General features: G+C 45.0%; 1 protein-coding gene across 6 annotated transcripts in view; it reads left to right on the forward strand.

The window, feature by feature from the left end:
• Positions 1–16,581, forward strand: part of PTPRU (protein tyrosine phosphatase receptor type U) — a 580,511-nt gene that overhangs the window by 43,123 nt on the left and 520,807 nt on the right. Inside the window, exon 1 of one of the 6 annotated variants that reach the window (XM_061596135.1) lies at positions 8,346–8,681. The exons of the other annotated variants lie outside the window; for them this stretch is intronic. Coding sequence (XP_061452119.1) covers positions 8,609–8,681 — 73 coding nt within the window. The 5' untranslated portion in view covers positions 8,346–8,608. Of the gene's footprint in view, positions 1–8,345; positions 8,682–16,581 lie in introns of those variants that run through there. 6 annotated transcript variants of the gene reach the window in all.

Genomic DNA, 16,581 nt, shown 5'->3' on the forward strand with positions numbered 1-16,581 from the left:
AGAGAAGGCCTTGTGTGGCTGATCTAGTGGGGCGGCATAGTTGGTGGCGGTGGAGGCGCTCTTTCAGGTAAGCAGGGCCGAAACCGTTTAGGGTTTTAAAGGTTAATACCAACACCTTGAATCGGGCCCAGAAGACAACCGGCAGCCATTGTAGATCAAGTAATACTGGCGTGATGTGGTCCCGGCGGCGGCTGTTGGTAAGTAAGTGCGCCGCTGCATTCTGTATAAATTGTAATTTCCGGGTCGTTTTCAAGGGTAACCCCACGTAAAGCGCATTACAGTAGTCTAATCGAGAGGTGACCAGGGCGTGTACCACGAGCGAGAGCTGTTGAACAGGGAGGTAGGGTTGCAGCTTACATATAAGATGTAATTGATACCAAGCTGCCCGGCTCACAGCCGAAATCTGAGCCTCCATGGACAGCCTGGAATCAAGAACAACTCCGAGGCTGCGGACCTGGTCCTGTAGGGGCAATTTCACCCCATCAAACACCAGGTCAACATCTCCTAACCCTCCCTTGTCTCCCACAAGTAGTACCTCGGTCTTATCCGGGTTCAACTTCAACCTGTTCCTGCCCATCCATCCACTCACGGATTCCAGGAACTTGGACATGGTCTCCACAGCCCTCTCCGGTGAAGATTTAAATGAGAGATAGAGCTGAGTGTCATCTGCATATTGGTGACACTGCAGCCCAAATCTCCTGATGATCTCTCCCAACGGCTTTACATAGATGTTAAATAGCATGGGAGAGAGGATAGAACCCTGTGGCACACCACAATTGAGAGGCCAAGGGTCTGAAACCTCCTCACCCAATGCTACCTGTTGGCGCCTGTCAGAGAGAAAGGAGTGGAACCATTGTAAGACCGTGCCTCCCAATCCCAAACTCTCCAGGCGATCTAAAAGGATACCGTGGTCTACGGTATCAAAAGCCGCTGAGAGATCCAGGAGGACAAGGAAGGTGAATTCTCCCGTATCCAATGCCCTCCTCATATCATCAACCAGAGCGACCAAGGCTGTTTCAGTTCCATGTCCAGTCCTGAAACCCGATTGGTATGGATCAAGATAATCCGTTTCATCCAAGTGTGTCTGCAACTGATTTGCCACCACTGGAGTTCAGAGCTTGGAAAAGTTACTTTTTTGAATTACAACTGCCATCAGCCCAATCCAGTGGCCATGCTGACTGGGGCTGGTGGGAGTTGTAGTTTAAAAAAGTAACTTTTCCAAGCTCTGTGGGAGTTGCAGTCCAGCACATCTGGAGGGCCACCTGTTCCCCACCCCTGTTTTAACTGGGCTTGCCCAGGGATTGAATCTGAGACCTTGGGCATTCAAAGCAGGTGTTCTACCACTGAGCTGTGATCCCTCCCAAATCATAAAATACCAGCTAAGATTCTTCCCCCACCAACTTATGCTAAGAACCCCTTTTAAGCCTCGGTACTCTCACAAGTGATTTCTGTAATATGAAGCAAGTTAGAAGGCTAAAGAGAGGTAGTTTCAAATTGAACATATATTCTAGCTAGGGATCAATTTAGTTTGGTCTGAGTTTTTAAACGAACAGAGCTAATTTGCATCTTTTAGACTGACCATGGATTGTAACATAATTACTGTATCCTTCAGATTTTGCAGTGCTCTGAATTTTGCAATACACTTCTCAGCTCAATATATATAAAATAGAATATATGTAGAAATGCATATATTGGGATATGATACATATTGAAATCTGTATTTTGAGTAAAGTGCATATTTAAATCTGTATAATTTATAGTCTATAATTATATATATATTTAAATATGTATTTAAAACAATTTCAATCTTTGTGCATAAGTGTTACACATGTGTTTATACATAAACACATGCAAAATCGACATGGATTGAAAATAGATGGATCTCCCATCTCTAATTCTAGCTGATGTTGGTTTTGCATTTGAATGATAGATGGTTGCTTGTGAAGAGCAGTTCAAGAGCTGCTTGTGGAAATGACTTTTAGAGGGGCGCCAACTCGCTTGCATTGACTTGGCAGCAACAACAACCGTGGCTGTTGGTCTGTCTGTTTCCTCAGAGGAATAGGAACGTGTATGTTCCTGAACAATCAAGTGTTTGGATCAGACGGTGACAAATTGGGAAGCTTGAAACCTACAATGTGCTCATGTGACCTCCTTGTGGAAACAAAATAATACTTACCATAATATCATAACTGTTTCCTTTGTCTCTGATACCACTTCGGTGTTTACATTCATATGTTTGCAGCTACTCTGGAAAGGCCATGACTCAGTGACAGGACAGCTGCTTTGCATGCAGAAGGTCCCAGGTGCAATCCCTGGTATCTCCACATAGGGCTGGGAATGTCCCCTGCCTGAAACCCTGGAGAGCTCTTGCCAGTCAGAGTAGACCAGGGGTGAGGAACCTCCAGCTTGTGGACCAATATTAGCCCATGGGGGCGTTCAATTTGGCCCGTGGGACCATTTCCCCCAAGCAACATCCTCTCACCCGATGTCAGTCACGAGCAGGAGGGCAGGGTTTAGTCCTGCACAGGAAGATTTTCAAAGCCCTTTGCCACTTGAGGGATTTTGACAGGTGGACCTCACCTGTCCAAAGATGCCTGCAAGGCGGAACCTGAGACGGGTCTGGGTGGTGGAGCCAAAAAGGTTTCCTACTCTTGGGGTAGGCAGGACTGAGCTAAACAAACCAATGGCTGGACTCAGTATAAGGCAGCTTCCTTACACGACGGCGGGCATTGGTGGCTATGACTGCGACTCCTTGCAGGACTCGGTGGACTTTGACATGGGCCACTCCAGCTTCATTTCGTGCCACCACCTGGAGCTTGCCTTCCGCGCCCCACACTTCTACCTACGCTACCTTGGCAAGAAGGGTGTCCTTGTTGGCGGCACCTTCCAGCACAGGGGTGACCCAGGCCTCCAGCTGCCCCCGCATCCTTCTGTTTACCATTTTTGGGATCCCCTGGGAAGCTTGTGAGACTTTGGGGGCGATTTCTGTGTGTTGGACCCTGGGTGAGAGCCAGGGTGGATGGGTGGAGTCCTGGGTGGGAGCCAGGAGGTTGAGAGTTGTTGAGTGGAGAAATGCCAGGCAATTGTTTTAATATTTATTTGTTCATTTGTATTATGTGTGCATTTATATTGTGGCTTTATTGTATTTTTTAAATAATATTTGTTACTGTTTTATCTTCTGTACACCACTTAGAGATTTTTGTTGGAATAGGCAAATCTGAACAATTTTTATATAAATTAAGCAGTATAGAAATGGCTTAAATTAATTAGTTCATTAATTCCTGTGTTTCATCCTGCTTCCCCACCAAGGCCACTGGGGCCATTTTGCTGCCTGATGACAAGGATGGTGTTCTCCCTGCCCCTTTCTGCATACAGAAGCCAACCAGCCTTGCAGCTGAAGCTTACTTCAGCTCTGGTAATGGGCCAGCATCCTCCACCACACCTGGGAGCAGTGGGTGAGCTCGGTGAGCTTAGGGCAGGCCATGTGCAGAGCTTGGAAAAGTTACTTTTTTGAACTACACCTCCCATCAGCCCAATCCAGTGGCCATGCTGGCCAAAGGCCCATCTTGTGATGAGCCCTGAGGTTCTGACAAGGCCTAGTCTGGGGTGGCAGGGTTTGACCAGCGAAGAGGCGGGAGCAGAGGGTTCTAGTGAGCTGGGACCAAACCAGAAGGGAGGAGGAGGCCCCAGTCCCCTTGACTCTGGATGTAGGGGCAGCAGAGGCTCCGGCTCTCATCTCCTTCCTACCCCTAGAGTGGGATGCTTCACTGGCAACCAGGGAAGTCATTGACCAGTCTGAAGGAGCAGGAGGTCACTGTTTCATTGTCAAGGATTCGCCGCTGCCTTCATCGTTGCAAGCAGTTGTAGTCCCCTTGCAACAGCATCCGCCTGCATATGGAGTGTTCCCGTATGGGATGAGAGATGTGCAAGCGAGCTTGCTACACGTTGCTCTTTTAAAGCAAGGCGGGAAGGGTTTAGCTACTTGTTGGGACATTTTCATTGCTACTGCCCAGTCTTGAACTCCAGACCCTGCTCTTGGACTCTAGTATTTGTAACCTGAGATTACCACTGAACCTGTATTGAGCAGTCTTGAATAAAACTCTCCTTGTAACTTGGAAGAGAGTGCCTTTGTCATGACGCTTTTGGGATGGTGAGCCTGGACACATCTAGGCTATGAGCACGCTAGTCACCTACAGCAAAGCGTTTCCGTTGGCAACATCTGGAGGGGCAATGGGTTGATCTGCTGATCAGTTGTGGAATCTATTTGAAGCTGAATTTTAAAAAAATGCTCTTGAGCTGATCCCACCAGGTTTTAGAGTAAAAAGGGGCAGAGTTTGACTAGCGCCATGTGCCCCTGTTTTCAGAAAAGAGAGGTGGAGACACACAGGAAGTGGCAGAACAGTAAGCATGTCTGTACTCCTAATCTAGCATCCTGTTCTCACAGTGGCCAACCAGATGTCTATGGGAAGTCCACAAAAAGGACCTGAGAGCAGCACTCTCCTCAGTGTGGTTCCCAGCAACTGGCACTGAGAGATATACTGCCTCTGAGAGTGGAAGAACAACATAGCCATTGTGGCTAGTAACCATTGATAGCCTTATCCTCCATGAATTTATCCAAGGCACTTTTCAAGCCATCTAAGCTGGTGGCCATACTACATTTTGTGGTAGCAAATTCCATAATTTAACTATGTGCTGTGTGAAGAAGCACCACATTTGAGACAGGCTGTTCATGTAACCCAACAGAGCCCTTCTCGTGTTTATTATTATTATTTATTTATTAAATTTATATTCCTCCCTTCCTCCCAGAAGGAGCCCAAGGCGGCAAACAAAAGCACTAAAAACACTCTAAAACATCTTAAAAATGGACTTTGAAATATATTAGAACAAAACATCTTTAAAAGCATCTTTTTTAAAAAAAAAACTTAAAAAATATCTTAAAAAGCAATCCAACACAGACGCAAGCTCGGATAAGGTCTCAACTGAAAAGGCTTGTTGAAAGAGGAAGGTCTTCAGCAGGCGCTGAAAAGATAACAGAGATGGTGCCTATCTAATATTTAAGGAGAGGGACGTCCAAAGGGTAGGTGCCACAATGCTAAAGGTCCACTTTAGATATATTAGTATATGTTTAGATATATTAGTTAATTTATACCCTGGCTTTTCCACGATGACAGAAAGCAGATGTGAGGCTTTTGAATGGTCTCCCCTCCAGAGGCTGACCAGACCAGACCTGTCCCTGCTTAGCTTCAGCAAGATCGCTGCATCCTGTACCTTCAGACCATGCCCTGGGACCACTTTCATAGTCTTCTGCCGAAAATCCTATATGCCCTCTTCTCAAGCAATGCATCTCCAGTCCACAACCTTTTCATGCCACAGAGATTTCTGGTGCTGATGGTGGCAGAGCAGAAAAGGAATGCATTGCACAGTGACAACAAAGTCAAAGATCAGACTGTGGGGGAAGTGGCACGCACAGACTTTGCCCTGGAAAAAAAAATCCTTCCAAATGCAACAGGTGTGTGCCAAAACCATCTTTGCCATACTTTAGAACTGATCTCTGGCTTTACCCTAAGAGCAGGAAATGGCTGCAGGATGCATTTTGTCCTAGGTGTGACAGAGCAGGGCAGCTAACAGTGCAACCTTATATGAGGAGAAGGATGGTTGCACTTGGGTTCTTCTGCTTCCAGATTTCCCATAGGCTATGGTCTGAAGGCACATGAAGCCACTACCTTGCTGAAGCTAAGCAGGTCTGGGTCTGGTCAGTGCCTGGATGGGAGACTGCCTGGGAATCACATGCAATATCTCCGTGGGTCCTATGATGAAAGAAAGGTGGGGTATAAATGTAATAAATAAATAAATGATAAATACGTGTCTGATTGGCCATTGTGAGAACAAGATACTTGACATTGCCAAGGTGGTTGTGTTTTACCTCCACTGTTGGAGGCAGTAAGCCTCTGAATGCCAGTTGCTGGGAATCACAAATGGGGAGAGGTGCTGTTCCACTCAGATCTTACTTGTGGGCTTTCCATAGCCATCTGGTTGGCCACTGTGAGAACATGATATTTGGACTAGATGGGCCATTGGTCTGGTCCAGCAGAGCTTTTCCTATGTTCTTATGTCTGCTCAGAAGTTAGCTCCACTGAATTCAGTAAACAATGTTTACTCTTTGTCTTGAGGGTGTGGAACTTGTGGCTCTCCAAATGTTATTGGACTCCAACTTGCATCATCTCTGACCCACTGGCTGTGCAGTTATGATTTGATGTGTTTATGAATTGCTGTTCCTACTGCAGAGCCCAGAGTGATGTACAACAAAGGGTAACAGCAAAATGGCATCCGTGATAAAAATAAATGCAAAAGTAATCTATTCATAGTGTGTGCGCATGTTATGTGCTTTCAAGTCGCTTATGCCTTATGGTGACCCTATGAATCAGTGACCTCCAATAGCATCTGTTATAAACCATTCTGTTTAGATTTTGTAAGTTCAGGTCTGTGGCTTCCTTTATGGAGTCAATCCACCTTTTGTTTGGTTTTTCTCTTTTTCTACTCCCTTCTGTTTTCCCAGCATTATTGTCTTTTCTAGTGAATCATGTCTTCTCACGATGTGTCCAAACTTTGATACCCTCAGTTTCATCATTTTAGCTTCTAGTGATAGTTCTGGTTTAGTTTGATCTAACACCCAATTATTTGTCTTTTTCGTGGTCCATGGTATCCGCAAAGCTCTCCTCCAGCACCACATTTCAAACGAGTTGATTTATCTCTTATCCATTTTTTCCACTGTCCAGCTTTCACATCCATACCCAGAGATCAGGAATACCATGGTCTGAATGATCCTGACTTTGGTGTTTAGTTATACATCTTTGCATTTGAGGATCTTTTCTAGTTCTCTCATAGCTGTCCTCCCCAGTCCTAGCCTTCTTCTGATTTCTTAACTATTGTATCCCTTTTGGTTAATGATGTGCCAAGGTATTGATAATCCTTGACTAGTTCGATGTCCTCATTGTCAATTTTAAAGTTACGTAAATCTTCTGTTGTCATTACTTTAGTCTTCTTGATGTTCAGCTGTAGTCCTGCTTTTGTGCTTTCCTCTTTAACTTTCAACAGCATTCATTTGAAATCATTACTGGTTTCTGCTAAGAGTATGGTATCGTCTGCATATCTTAAATTATTGATATTTCTCCCTCCAATTTTCACACCTCCTTCATCTTGGTCCAATCCCACTCTTTATATGGTATGTTCATTTAAACAAATAGGGTGATAAAATACACCTGTGTCTCACACCCTTCCCGATGGGGAACCAATCGGTTTCTCCATATTCTGTCCTTACAGTAGCCTCTTGTTCAGAGTATAGGTTACGCATCAGGACAATCAGATGCTGTGGCACCCCCATTTCTTTTAAAGGACTATGATACTACTTTAAACAGTCATGGCTTTCCCCCAAAGCATCCTGGGAGCTGTCATTAGCTGAGAGTTGTTAGGATGCAGAACCCTATTCGCCTTGCAGAGCTACAAAAGCCCTGTGAGGAGAGACTGAAATAACTGGGCATGTAGAAGAGAAGACTGAGGGGTGATATGATAGCACTCTTCAAGTACATGAAAGGTTGTCACATAGAGGAGGGCCGGGATCTCTCCTCGATCATCCCAGAGTGCAGGACACGGAATAATGGGCTCAAGTTGCAGGAAGCCAGTTTTCGACTGGACATCAGGAAAAACTTCCTAACTGTTAGAGCCATACGACAATGGAACCAATTACCGAGAGAGGTAGTGGGCTCTCTGACGCTGGAGGCATTCAAGAGGCAGCTGGACAGCCATCTGTTGGGAATGCTTTGATTTGGATTCCTGCACTGAGCAGGGGGTTGGACTCGATGGCCTTGTAGGCCCCTTCCAACTCTACTATTCTATGATTCTATGAATTCCCCTGGGAAGAAGGAGTGACTGTTAAACCACTCTGGAAATTGTAGCTCTGTGAGAGGAACAGGGCTCACAGTTCCCAGGATTCTTTGGGGGAAGCCATGACTGTTAACTGCTTTAAATGTACATTGCAGATGGGGTCAAAGTCTATGAATCTAATATTTATATAAAATAATTCATTGCTTTAGCACACAGACACACACCTTTTCACTGTAGACAGGTAAACAACAGAAGTAGGTCAGGATTGTATTCCTTTGTACGTTTGCTCACCCCTCGCCTCGCGTTCTGCCTGTCCTTCCTCGTTTCGACCAGCAGGCGGCAACCTCTGCCTTTCCAATCCTTGCAGTCGCCTCCTGTACAGAATTGGCGTCCACCAGCTCCGCTTTTATGCCTTCCCTTCTCTGGAAGCCTGACGTCAGTTTGGTGCCTTTTTTTTTTTTTGGCGAAGATTTTCGGTTCCAATCAAGCTCCTGCTATTTCAGCTGGAACTGGGGAATCAATGGCTTCTCGCGGCAACTTTCCGGCGCGCCTCAGAGCAAAAGAAACGCTTTTCTGAAGACTTGGCAGCAGGATTTTTTTTTAAAAGGAGCGAAGGGGGGGGAAGAGAAGAGAGAAACGGGGGAGCGCCAAGAAGATTGAACGAAAGAGAAGAGGAGGAAGAAAAAGAACTTTTTTTGGGGGGGGGGTCTTTCCGCATTAATACAACATGCAGAATACCCGGGCTTTGATTTTCATGTTAACCTTCCAGATCTGTTCCTTGGAGACCGAAACGCCTACAGGTTAGCACACCGAGACCCTCGGATCTCTCACTCTTTTTCTCTCTGTCTCCCCTCCTCTTTTCTGTCGCCGGTCCTGTGTTTTTAAAATCCTGTGTTTCCTGGAGAGTTTAGCTAAGGCGTTCCGCGTGTGCTTGAGCGTGCGCGTAATTCTCATTGCTCAGCTTGTTTGTGCTCTCAGCCCCTCTCTTCTCGCTAACTTCGGAGGTTTATTCAGGAAAGGAGTCCAGGAACTCAAGCTCCGGAGGCAGCGGCTAGCCGGAGTCTGAAATTGACATGTTTGCCTTGTAAATTTCCTCGCTGGCTTTCGTTGTCTTTTGGCGTGTCCAGGGAAGACGGTGGTAGTTTGTATGTGTGTGTGTTTAAATTCCTGTCCGCCCAGAGACTGTAAAGTGAGCCACCGGGAAAACTCCCCCCCCTTCCATCTCCTTTTGCCTTCCCTGCTCTCGCTTCTGGGTCTGTCGAAAATGATTTGAACTGCCCGAGAGCCATGGATTTTGCTGACTAGTAATGGCACCGGGTCTATAGAGAGTTGAACGTGAAAAGAAATCCTTCACCTCCTAGACTTCCCCCACTTCTCCATATCCCCGCTGGCTTCCCAAGCTCTTTTTAAGATGCTGAAGAGCTGATGATTTCAGGTTTTATTTTTCTCTTTAAAAAAAAATTGAGGGTTGTTTTTTTTCCCCTTTAATCTGCGTTTCATCGACCCCCCTCACTTTTTTTCTTTCTCACTTTATCTGTGGTGGTTGACAGGGCAATCGTAGGCACGTTTGTTTGGAGGTAAGCCCCACTGCGTTCAATGGGGCTTACTCCTAGGAAGGGCTATGGAGGATCCTAGCTGGAGTCTTGTGTGTTAGCGAACACTTGGAAACGGTGTTCCGCGGGAATGAGGAGCTGACAAAACAAGATACGGAGGACCGATTCGCTGATGCCCTCAGTTTTCTCCCCCAAATATACGTTTGTGTGTGTGGTTTGAAAAGAGGATACCAGCGAGCGATGCTTCTCTTTCTCCTGCCCAGTGATGATGATGATGATGCACCTCTTGGTTGACCTGGATGAAAAGGGTCTCCAGGACATCTTGGCATTCTAAGTACTTGGCTCACAGCTCCCAATATTCCCTGTCTCCTTGCAATAAATTCTGGGATACACCTCATGGAGGATCCTGTTGCATGGGGACCTCTTGAAAATATCACTGCCCTAAGGGATCACTCCTGCTGCTTGTAGTGTTCAGCCAGCCCGGAGGCTCTTGTGCCGTTTGAGGTGCTCCTCCTGCGCCGTGCATGCTGCCCAAGTCCTGACAGCACTTTGTGGGGTGAGAAGTATCAGGAAAAGGAAGGTAGCTGGGTAATATGTTTTCTGGATTTAGCGTTATTCCCAAAGGAAAATCATTTCTGTAGAAAGAGATGCTCCCAAATGGGTCAACTTTCTGCCTCCTCCAGGCATTGCTGATGGGAAGAGGCAAAGCATGTAAAAGGCTGTCAGAAGGCAAAGGCTGGATTTTATTTTCCCTGGGGGCCTTTGAAGTCTTGAAAAAAGCAGCTGGAGATATCCACCTTTGACACATCAAACTTACCTTACCTCTCATTCACTAGGAATAGATCTGTGCTCTACATAGGTAACTTGCTGCGTTGTTGACCTGTGAACATCCAAACTTGCCTAGCATGATATTTGGTAGGCAGAGATGCGTGTTCACCATAGATGACTTTCTGTGTTCTTGACCTGTAAGCACCCACTTCAGTGATATTTGCTAGGAATAGATCTGTGCTCGCTATAAATGAATTACCATCTTGTTGACCTGTGAGCAGCCACTATGTGCCTTTTCTCTCTGGAATGAGAGTCATGTCCTTTCTTTTCAAACCAACAAATCAAAGAAAGAAACAAAATGTTGAAAAGTTAATACATTTTTAATGACACTCTAATTCTTAAAATTCCCAATATTGCATGCTCAACACCTGGCTTATGTGATGTTTTTGAAAATACATTGCTTGCAATAAAACCTTTAGGACATAAAAAGCAGGGGGATTTTGGAGATTTGTTTGCCTCTCCCTGAAGTGCTACATTTTAAAAATACAGTTTTTTTAAACTTTGTGAGGGTTTTTGGCTAGTGTTCCCTGGTGAAGGTTCCTTCTGGCTTGATGTTCAGGTGTATTTGTGAAATGCGTCTGGAAGGCTATAAATGTCAATTGACCTGATTGTGGGTGTCGCTGGGGAAGAAGCCTCGCATCCTCAACAACCTCCTGATTGCTGTGTTCTGGACGTACTTGCTTCCTAAGCCATACCTAGTTCGGCTGTTTTTTTCCCCCTTGTATAAATGCACAATGTTCAGTTTTGCTCTAAGAAGCTGCCTCTGTGATCTGAAATGAACGGGCTCTTCTTGTGACGGATGCCAGAATAGTGGATGGGCTCGGGCCGAAAGGGTTTGGCTGTTTTGCTTGTATAATAGTCCCAAGGGGTATTGAGAGATGCAGAGAAGGTGGGCCAGCTTCTGGTGGTTTCACTAGGATCCTTTCTGCTTCTCATTACTGGCAGTAGCAGGGGGAGAGTTGCTCCAGATGGAGCACATGGCTCTGGAATGCTGTTGGGGGGGTAGTGCATGCCTTATTGCCACCTAGCCGTTTCTCAGCTGTGACATCTGAATGAAAGAGAAGGGAGATTTTGCAGTCGAGGTGGGATCTAGTTCATGGAAAAACTCGTGATCTTTCAAATCTCTCCCCCCCCCCACTAGCAGAGAGTCCAATGTGCTGGCTGCATCGGTTTCTTTTCATAGAGCTCCTTTTCCATTAAAATAATACATAATAAACATTATGTTCTTCTTCTCTGGAGACAGGCTGGAGTTCCTAAGAGAGTTGGAATTGGACTGAGAGAGGCTTCCCTTCTTACGATGTGCACATGTGCTCTTTTGTTGTGCTAGTCCTATTGTTGCCTGTGGACACTACAGGTTTTTGAAATGCTGATAAAGTCTGCACAACACATTCGTCAAAGTGGGGTTTTGTACACGTTGCAAGCAGAGTTTTCTTTTTCAGACTGGTTCTCTTGGAGGATGGGGTGAGAAATTTGTCTCTCTAGGTTGAAGCACAGTTGTGGGGCTGGGGCAGGCCTTGCATAAAGAGGCCCCCTCCCCAGACTAAGATCCCCTGCCCCAGCAGTATGTGAAGCAGGCATGGGGAAACGGTTGCCTTCCAGATCTTACTGGACTCCCAGCAGTGGAGACAGTCGCTCCGATGTTAGTGGGGCAGTGAAAGTGCTCCAGGTTTTCGCCTGAGCTTTCAAGGAGCTGCCCGAGGCATGCACCTTGGATGACTCCTTGAAAGGTTTGACTAAAACCCAGAGTGGATTCACTTTCCCACTGACATCGGAGCCACTGTCTCCACTGACTCCCAGTTCCTACTAGTTTCGTTCGGCATGGCCGATGATCAGAGATGATGGGCAATGTAGCGCCGCAACATCTGGATGGCCCACAGGCTAAAGAGTGTTGTTAAGGTATGTCTCAGTGTGTGAAATGGTTCCAACAGTCCTGCTGTCTGAGAGGAAGCAATGTTTTTGCACAAGCTCCACATGAAAACACAGTCTCCTGACTCTTGCATCATCTGGCCACTCTACATTCTTCTTGTATTTCCTGCGGAAAATTTGCAGTGGAATTTCCCTGAATCTGTTTGATTTGGAGCTTTTAACTAGGTTGTTAAAGGGCCATAGCTCAGTGGCAGAGCAGGCAGAAGGCCCCAAGTTCAGTCCCTGACATCTCTGTGGACCTGATTCCAGTCTGAAAGCCTGAAGAGCCACTACTGCCAGTCAGTGTAGACAGTCCAGAGCTAGATGGATCCATGGTCCGACTCAGTATACCTTCCTCTTTCAACAAGCCTTTTAAGTAGAGACCTTATCCCAGCCTGAGTCTGTGTTGGAACTGCTTTTTAAGATGTTTATAAAGCTTTTATTTTTAAAAAGATGTTTTTAAAGATGTTTTGTTTTAACGTGTTTTTAAAGATATTTTGTTTTAATATATTTTAATGTCTGTTTTTATGATGCTTTATAGTGTTTTTGTTTGCCTTCCTGGGCTCCTTCTGGGAAGAAGGGCGGGATGATTAATAATAATAATAATAATAATAATAATAATAATAATAATAATAATAAAAGGCAGCTTTCCAGGTTCCATTTTTCATCTGTTCTTTCCTTGTGTGTTTATGGCTTTTCCTTTTCCTCTGACAACTGCAGTAGGGTTTTCTCAATGGCCTTTTTTCCTTCAGTTGTGCATGTCCTTTCTTGAACCGAAGGAAAGACACACATCCCTGACACTCCCCTCGGGCATTCAAAGACCCCAGCAACATTTAGAACACAGGAAGCTGCCTTATACTGAGTCAGACCACTGGTCCATCTAGCTCAGTATGATCTACAGTGACAGGCAGCAGCTCTCCGGGGTTTAAGACATACAGCATTTTCCTCAGCTCTACCTGGAGATTTTGTTGTTGTTATGTGCCTTCAAGTCAATTACGACTTATGGTGACTTTATGAATCAGTGACCTCCAGTAGCATCTGTTGTGAACCACCCTGTTCAGATCTTGTACGTTCAGGTCTTATGGAATCATTAAGTTATGGAATCAAGCTGTCTCTTGCTTGGTCTTCCTCTTTTTCTACTCCCTTCTGTTTTCCCCAGCATTATTGTCTTTTCTAGTGAATCATGTCTTCTCATTATGTGTCCAAAGTATGATAACCTCAGTTTCATCATTTTAGCTTCTAGTGATAGTTCTCGTTTAATTTGTTCTAATTATTTTTCTTTTTCGCAGACCATGGTATGTGCAAAGCTCTCCTCCAGCACCACATTTCAAATGAGTTGATTTTTCTCTTATCTGCTTTTTTCACTGTCCAACTTTCACATCCATACATAGAGATCGGAAATACCATGGTCTGAATGCTCCTGACTTTAGTGGCTGGGGACTAAACTGGGAATCTTTTGAGTGTGAAGCAACATGCTCTACCATTAGGCTGCAGCCCTTCCCTCGGGTGGTGGTGGTGGCATTCCCATTATATGAGCTTTGGTTATTCAGATGCTTCTAGTTATACAGCTCTGCAGTGTGCTTTCCTCCCCCCACCTACTACTCGCATGAGCATACATTCTGTGGCTAATGTTGTTTTGAATCCCCCGCTCCAGTGTCTGGATAAAACGGACGCTGCTATATGGCAACAGCCCTTCCTGTTCCCTTCTTGTGATTTAGATAGGTTACATGAAATAAACCATCTGTACCTATTAACAGATGCTGCAAACTTGTTCCAGATTACAGCTAGTTCCATCAAGCTGTAAGTGTACCAGGCAAGGAGAGTTGGACCTTCTTCTGAGGCTGTTTTTTTGCTTTATATATCAAAACATGGCATGCTGCCTTGAACTGAATCAGTCCATTAGTCCACCTAGCTTAATACTGGTTGCACTAACTGCAAGTGGCTTTTCAGGGTTTCAGACAGGGATTGAACCTGGAACCTTCTGCACTAGAGATGTGAAGACCCAGAGAAAGGGGGCATTCTATCCTGAATTTTTCCATTTTTTTCCTGGGCCTTTGCATCTCTGTTCTGCTCGTAAAACAGGTGTTCTACCACTGAGCGACATCCCTGCTATTGGAATGAGTTAGGTTCTCACCTTGAATCTTTCATAAGCCCCTGCTGGTGCATTTGTCACTTGATGATTGCAGACGTCACCAAGCAATGACTTCTGTGTAGGGAAAACTCCTCCTGCCAATCACAGACGAATTCAGCCTTCCCCAACCAGATGTTTTGGACTATGTTAGTGATGCTCCCTAAATATTTGTGTTGTATTTCTTCTAACTTCAAGGTTCCTTGACACCTCCCTTTCCTGTGTTTTTGGTGCTGTTTTGGCCCCATAAGCAATGGCACTCATGGTCCAAACATTACGAGTTGAGGAAATGAAATCTTGTTGAGTGATGGTGGTTGAAATGAGATGGTGTCCACTGGTTCTGTCTTCCATTGGTTGATACGAAGGACTGCATAGAGCCTATAAGCTGTGTATGCATAGATCTGCTTATAGCAGGACGGAGAGCCTTTTTCAACTCAGAAGCCACATTTCCTTCTGGGGAACCTTGGGAGGGCAATGTGCCAGTTGTGTGTGAAGCCAGAGTCCAAAGTGGGCAGAGCGAAATGTGGTGTTGTTTTTTTACCTTTGTCACAGATCCTTGTTATGCTGGTTGAGGTGGTGGTATAATTTTTATGAATGTATATATTTCAGCATACCTAGGGAGTCCCTCCAAATGTACAAACATCACTCCCTTGTGTTTGATTTGCCTTATTTTGCTTTCAGATAGGTACTTAACCACCCAAACTGGCTATTAGAAGGAAATAATAACTATGATAAATATTGTTATTTATGGCATTTTATAAAGTGCAAGAGGACAGAGTTCCTATCCCAAGCAGGATTGTGACATTTCATCCTGAATTTGTCACGTGTAGCATTTTTTCTGTCCTGCTGTTCTGCCAAAAAGTTGTTTTTGCTGTCTCCTGTGGCAAGATTAAGTAACATATGTAATTAATTACATTAATTATGTAAGCTACATTGTTGATACATTGTGCCCCCATATTACTTTAAATGTAAAGGAAACACAATGCAAATGTAGGGGGGAATGTAATCAGTTACATATTGTTTATGGACTGAATGCAACAAGAATAGCAAATACTGATTGTATTCACTGGATTGGTTTCTGTTCTGGACATGGGACGAATAACACAACATTGGCAAATTCTGCTCCCGTTTCTGTTTTCATTAGAGAATTCTCTGACATCCCGAGATGATGTGCTTCCTAAGAAACTTACAATCTAAAATTTGATGTGGGGAAAACAAACGGAGGAAGGGAAAGCATATGAAGGCAGTAGTAAAACATGAGTTTATTTCAGCTGCACGTAGTTGGGCTGCAATTCTGCAAATGCTTAATGTCTTAATAAGTCTCATTGAGCTCAGGGGATCATCCTCCTGAGTAAACTTGTATAGGATTGTGCTGCACATCACAGTAAGGTATGGGGACTAAGAGCTTACAGTTGGCTCTTTTAAAACCTGCAGATGCCTGGCCATTCGGTGGAAGCGAAGGTGAAACTGAGTTCCATGTAGAAAGTAGAGGAAGTTTTGTAGTTTTTAACCGTTGGACTCAAAGGCAGGTTACCAATTCTAAATGGAAGCCATTCCTTTGGTTGCACCCACCCTATTTATTTCTTTATTTCGGGTTGTATTCAGCTAAGTTTGACTCAGAGTAGACCCAGTGGAGTGACTGGACCTCAGTTAGTTATGCCCATTAACTTCAGTGGGCCTACTCTTAGCTGGAGTAGTTTGGATACAACCCTCTGGGTTGAAGACAGTGAACAAGTGTAGCGTCGTCCGCTTGCACAACAGAACTTCCTCCCCATCGGTGTGCACCTCCACACGCCTCCCAATTGTCTCTGGAGGTTGGGAGACTCCCCCCAGAGCAGGTGGAGGGTTCAGGAGTCACATGGGAGGAAAAGAGAGAAGGGATGTTTTGTTGGTACAAGCGGCAGTTGTTCTGCCCACACAATGACTTCATTGGCATGCAACCTGATTTGTATTTGTACCCACTCATCACCAAATGGCCCTTGGGCAGGCTGCAAAAATCTAACAACTAAAGTAAGTGCAACGTATGATTTAAAATGCTAAACTAAGAGGCACAAAAACAACTAATATGGGAATAGTGTAGCTCACTGGTAAAGCATCTGCCAGGCACACAGAAGATCCCAGGCTCAATTCCCGGCATCTTCGGGGAGGACTGGGAATGTCCCCTATCTAAAGAGCCTCAGCCAGTCAGAATAGGCAATACTGAGATGGTCCAATGGTCTGACCCAGTATAAGGCATATTCCTATGTTCTCCTGTGTCCTAACTGCAGTGCGCAGCAATGGTTTTTA

Source organism: Rhineura floridana, chromosome 15 (genome assembly GCF_030035675.1).
Source record: "Rhineura floridana isolate rRhiFlo1 chromosome 15, rRhiFlo1.hap2, whole genome shotgun sequence".
Classification (NCBI taxonomy): Eukaryota; Metazoa; Chordata; class Lepidosauria; order Squamata; family Rhineuridae; genus Rhineura; species Rhineura floridana.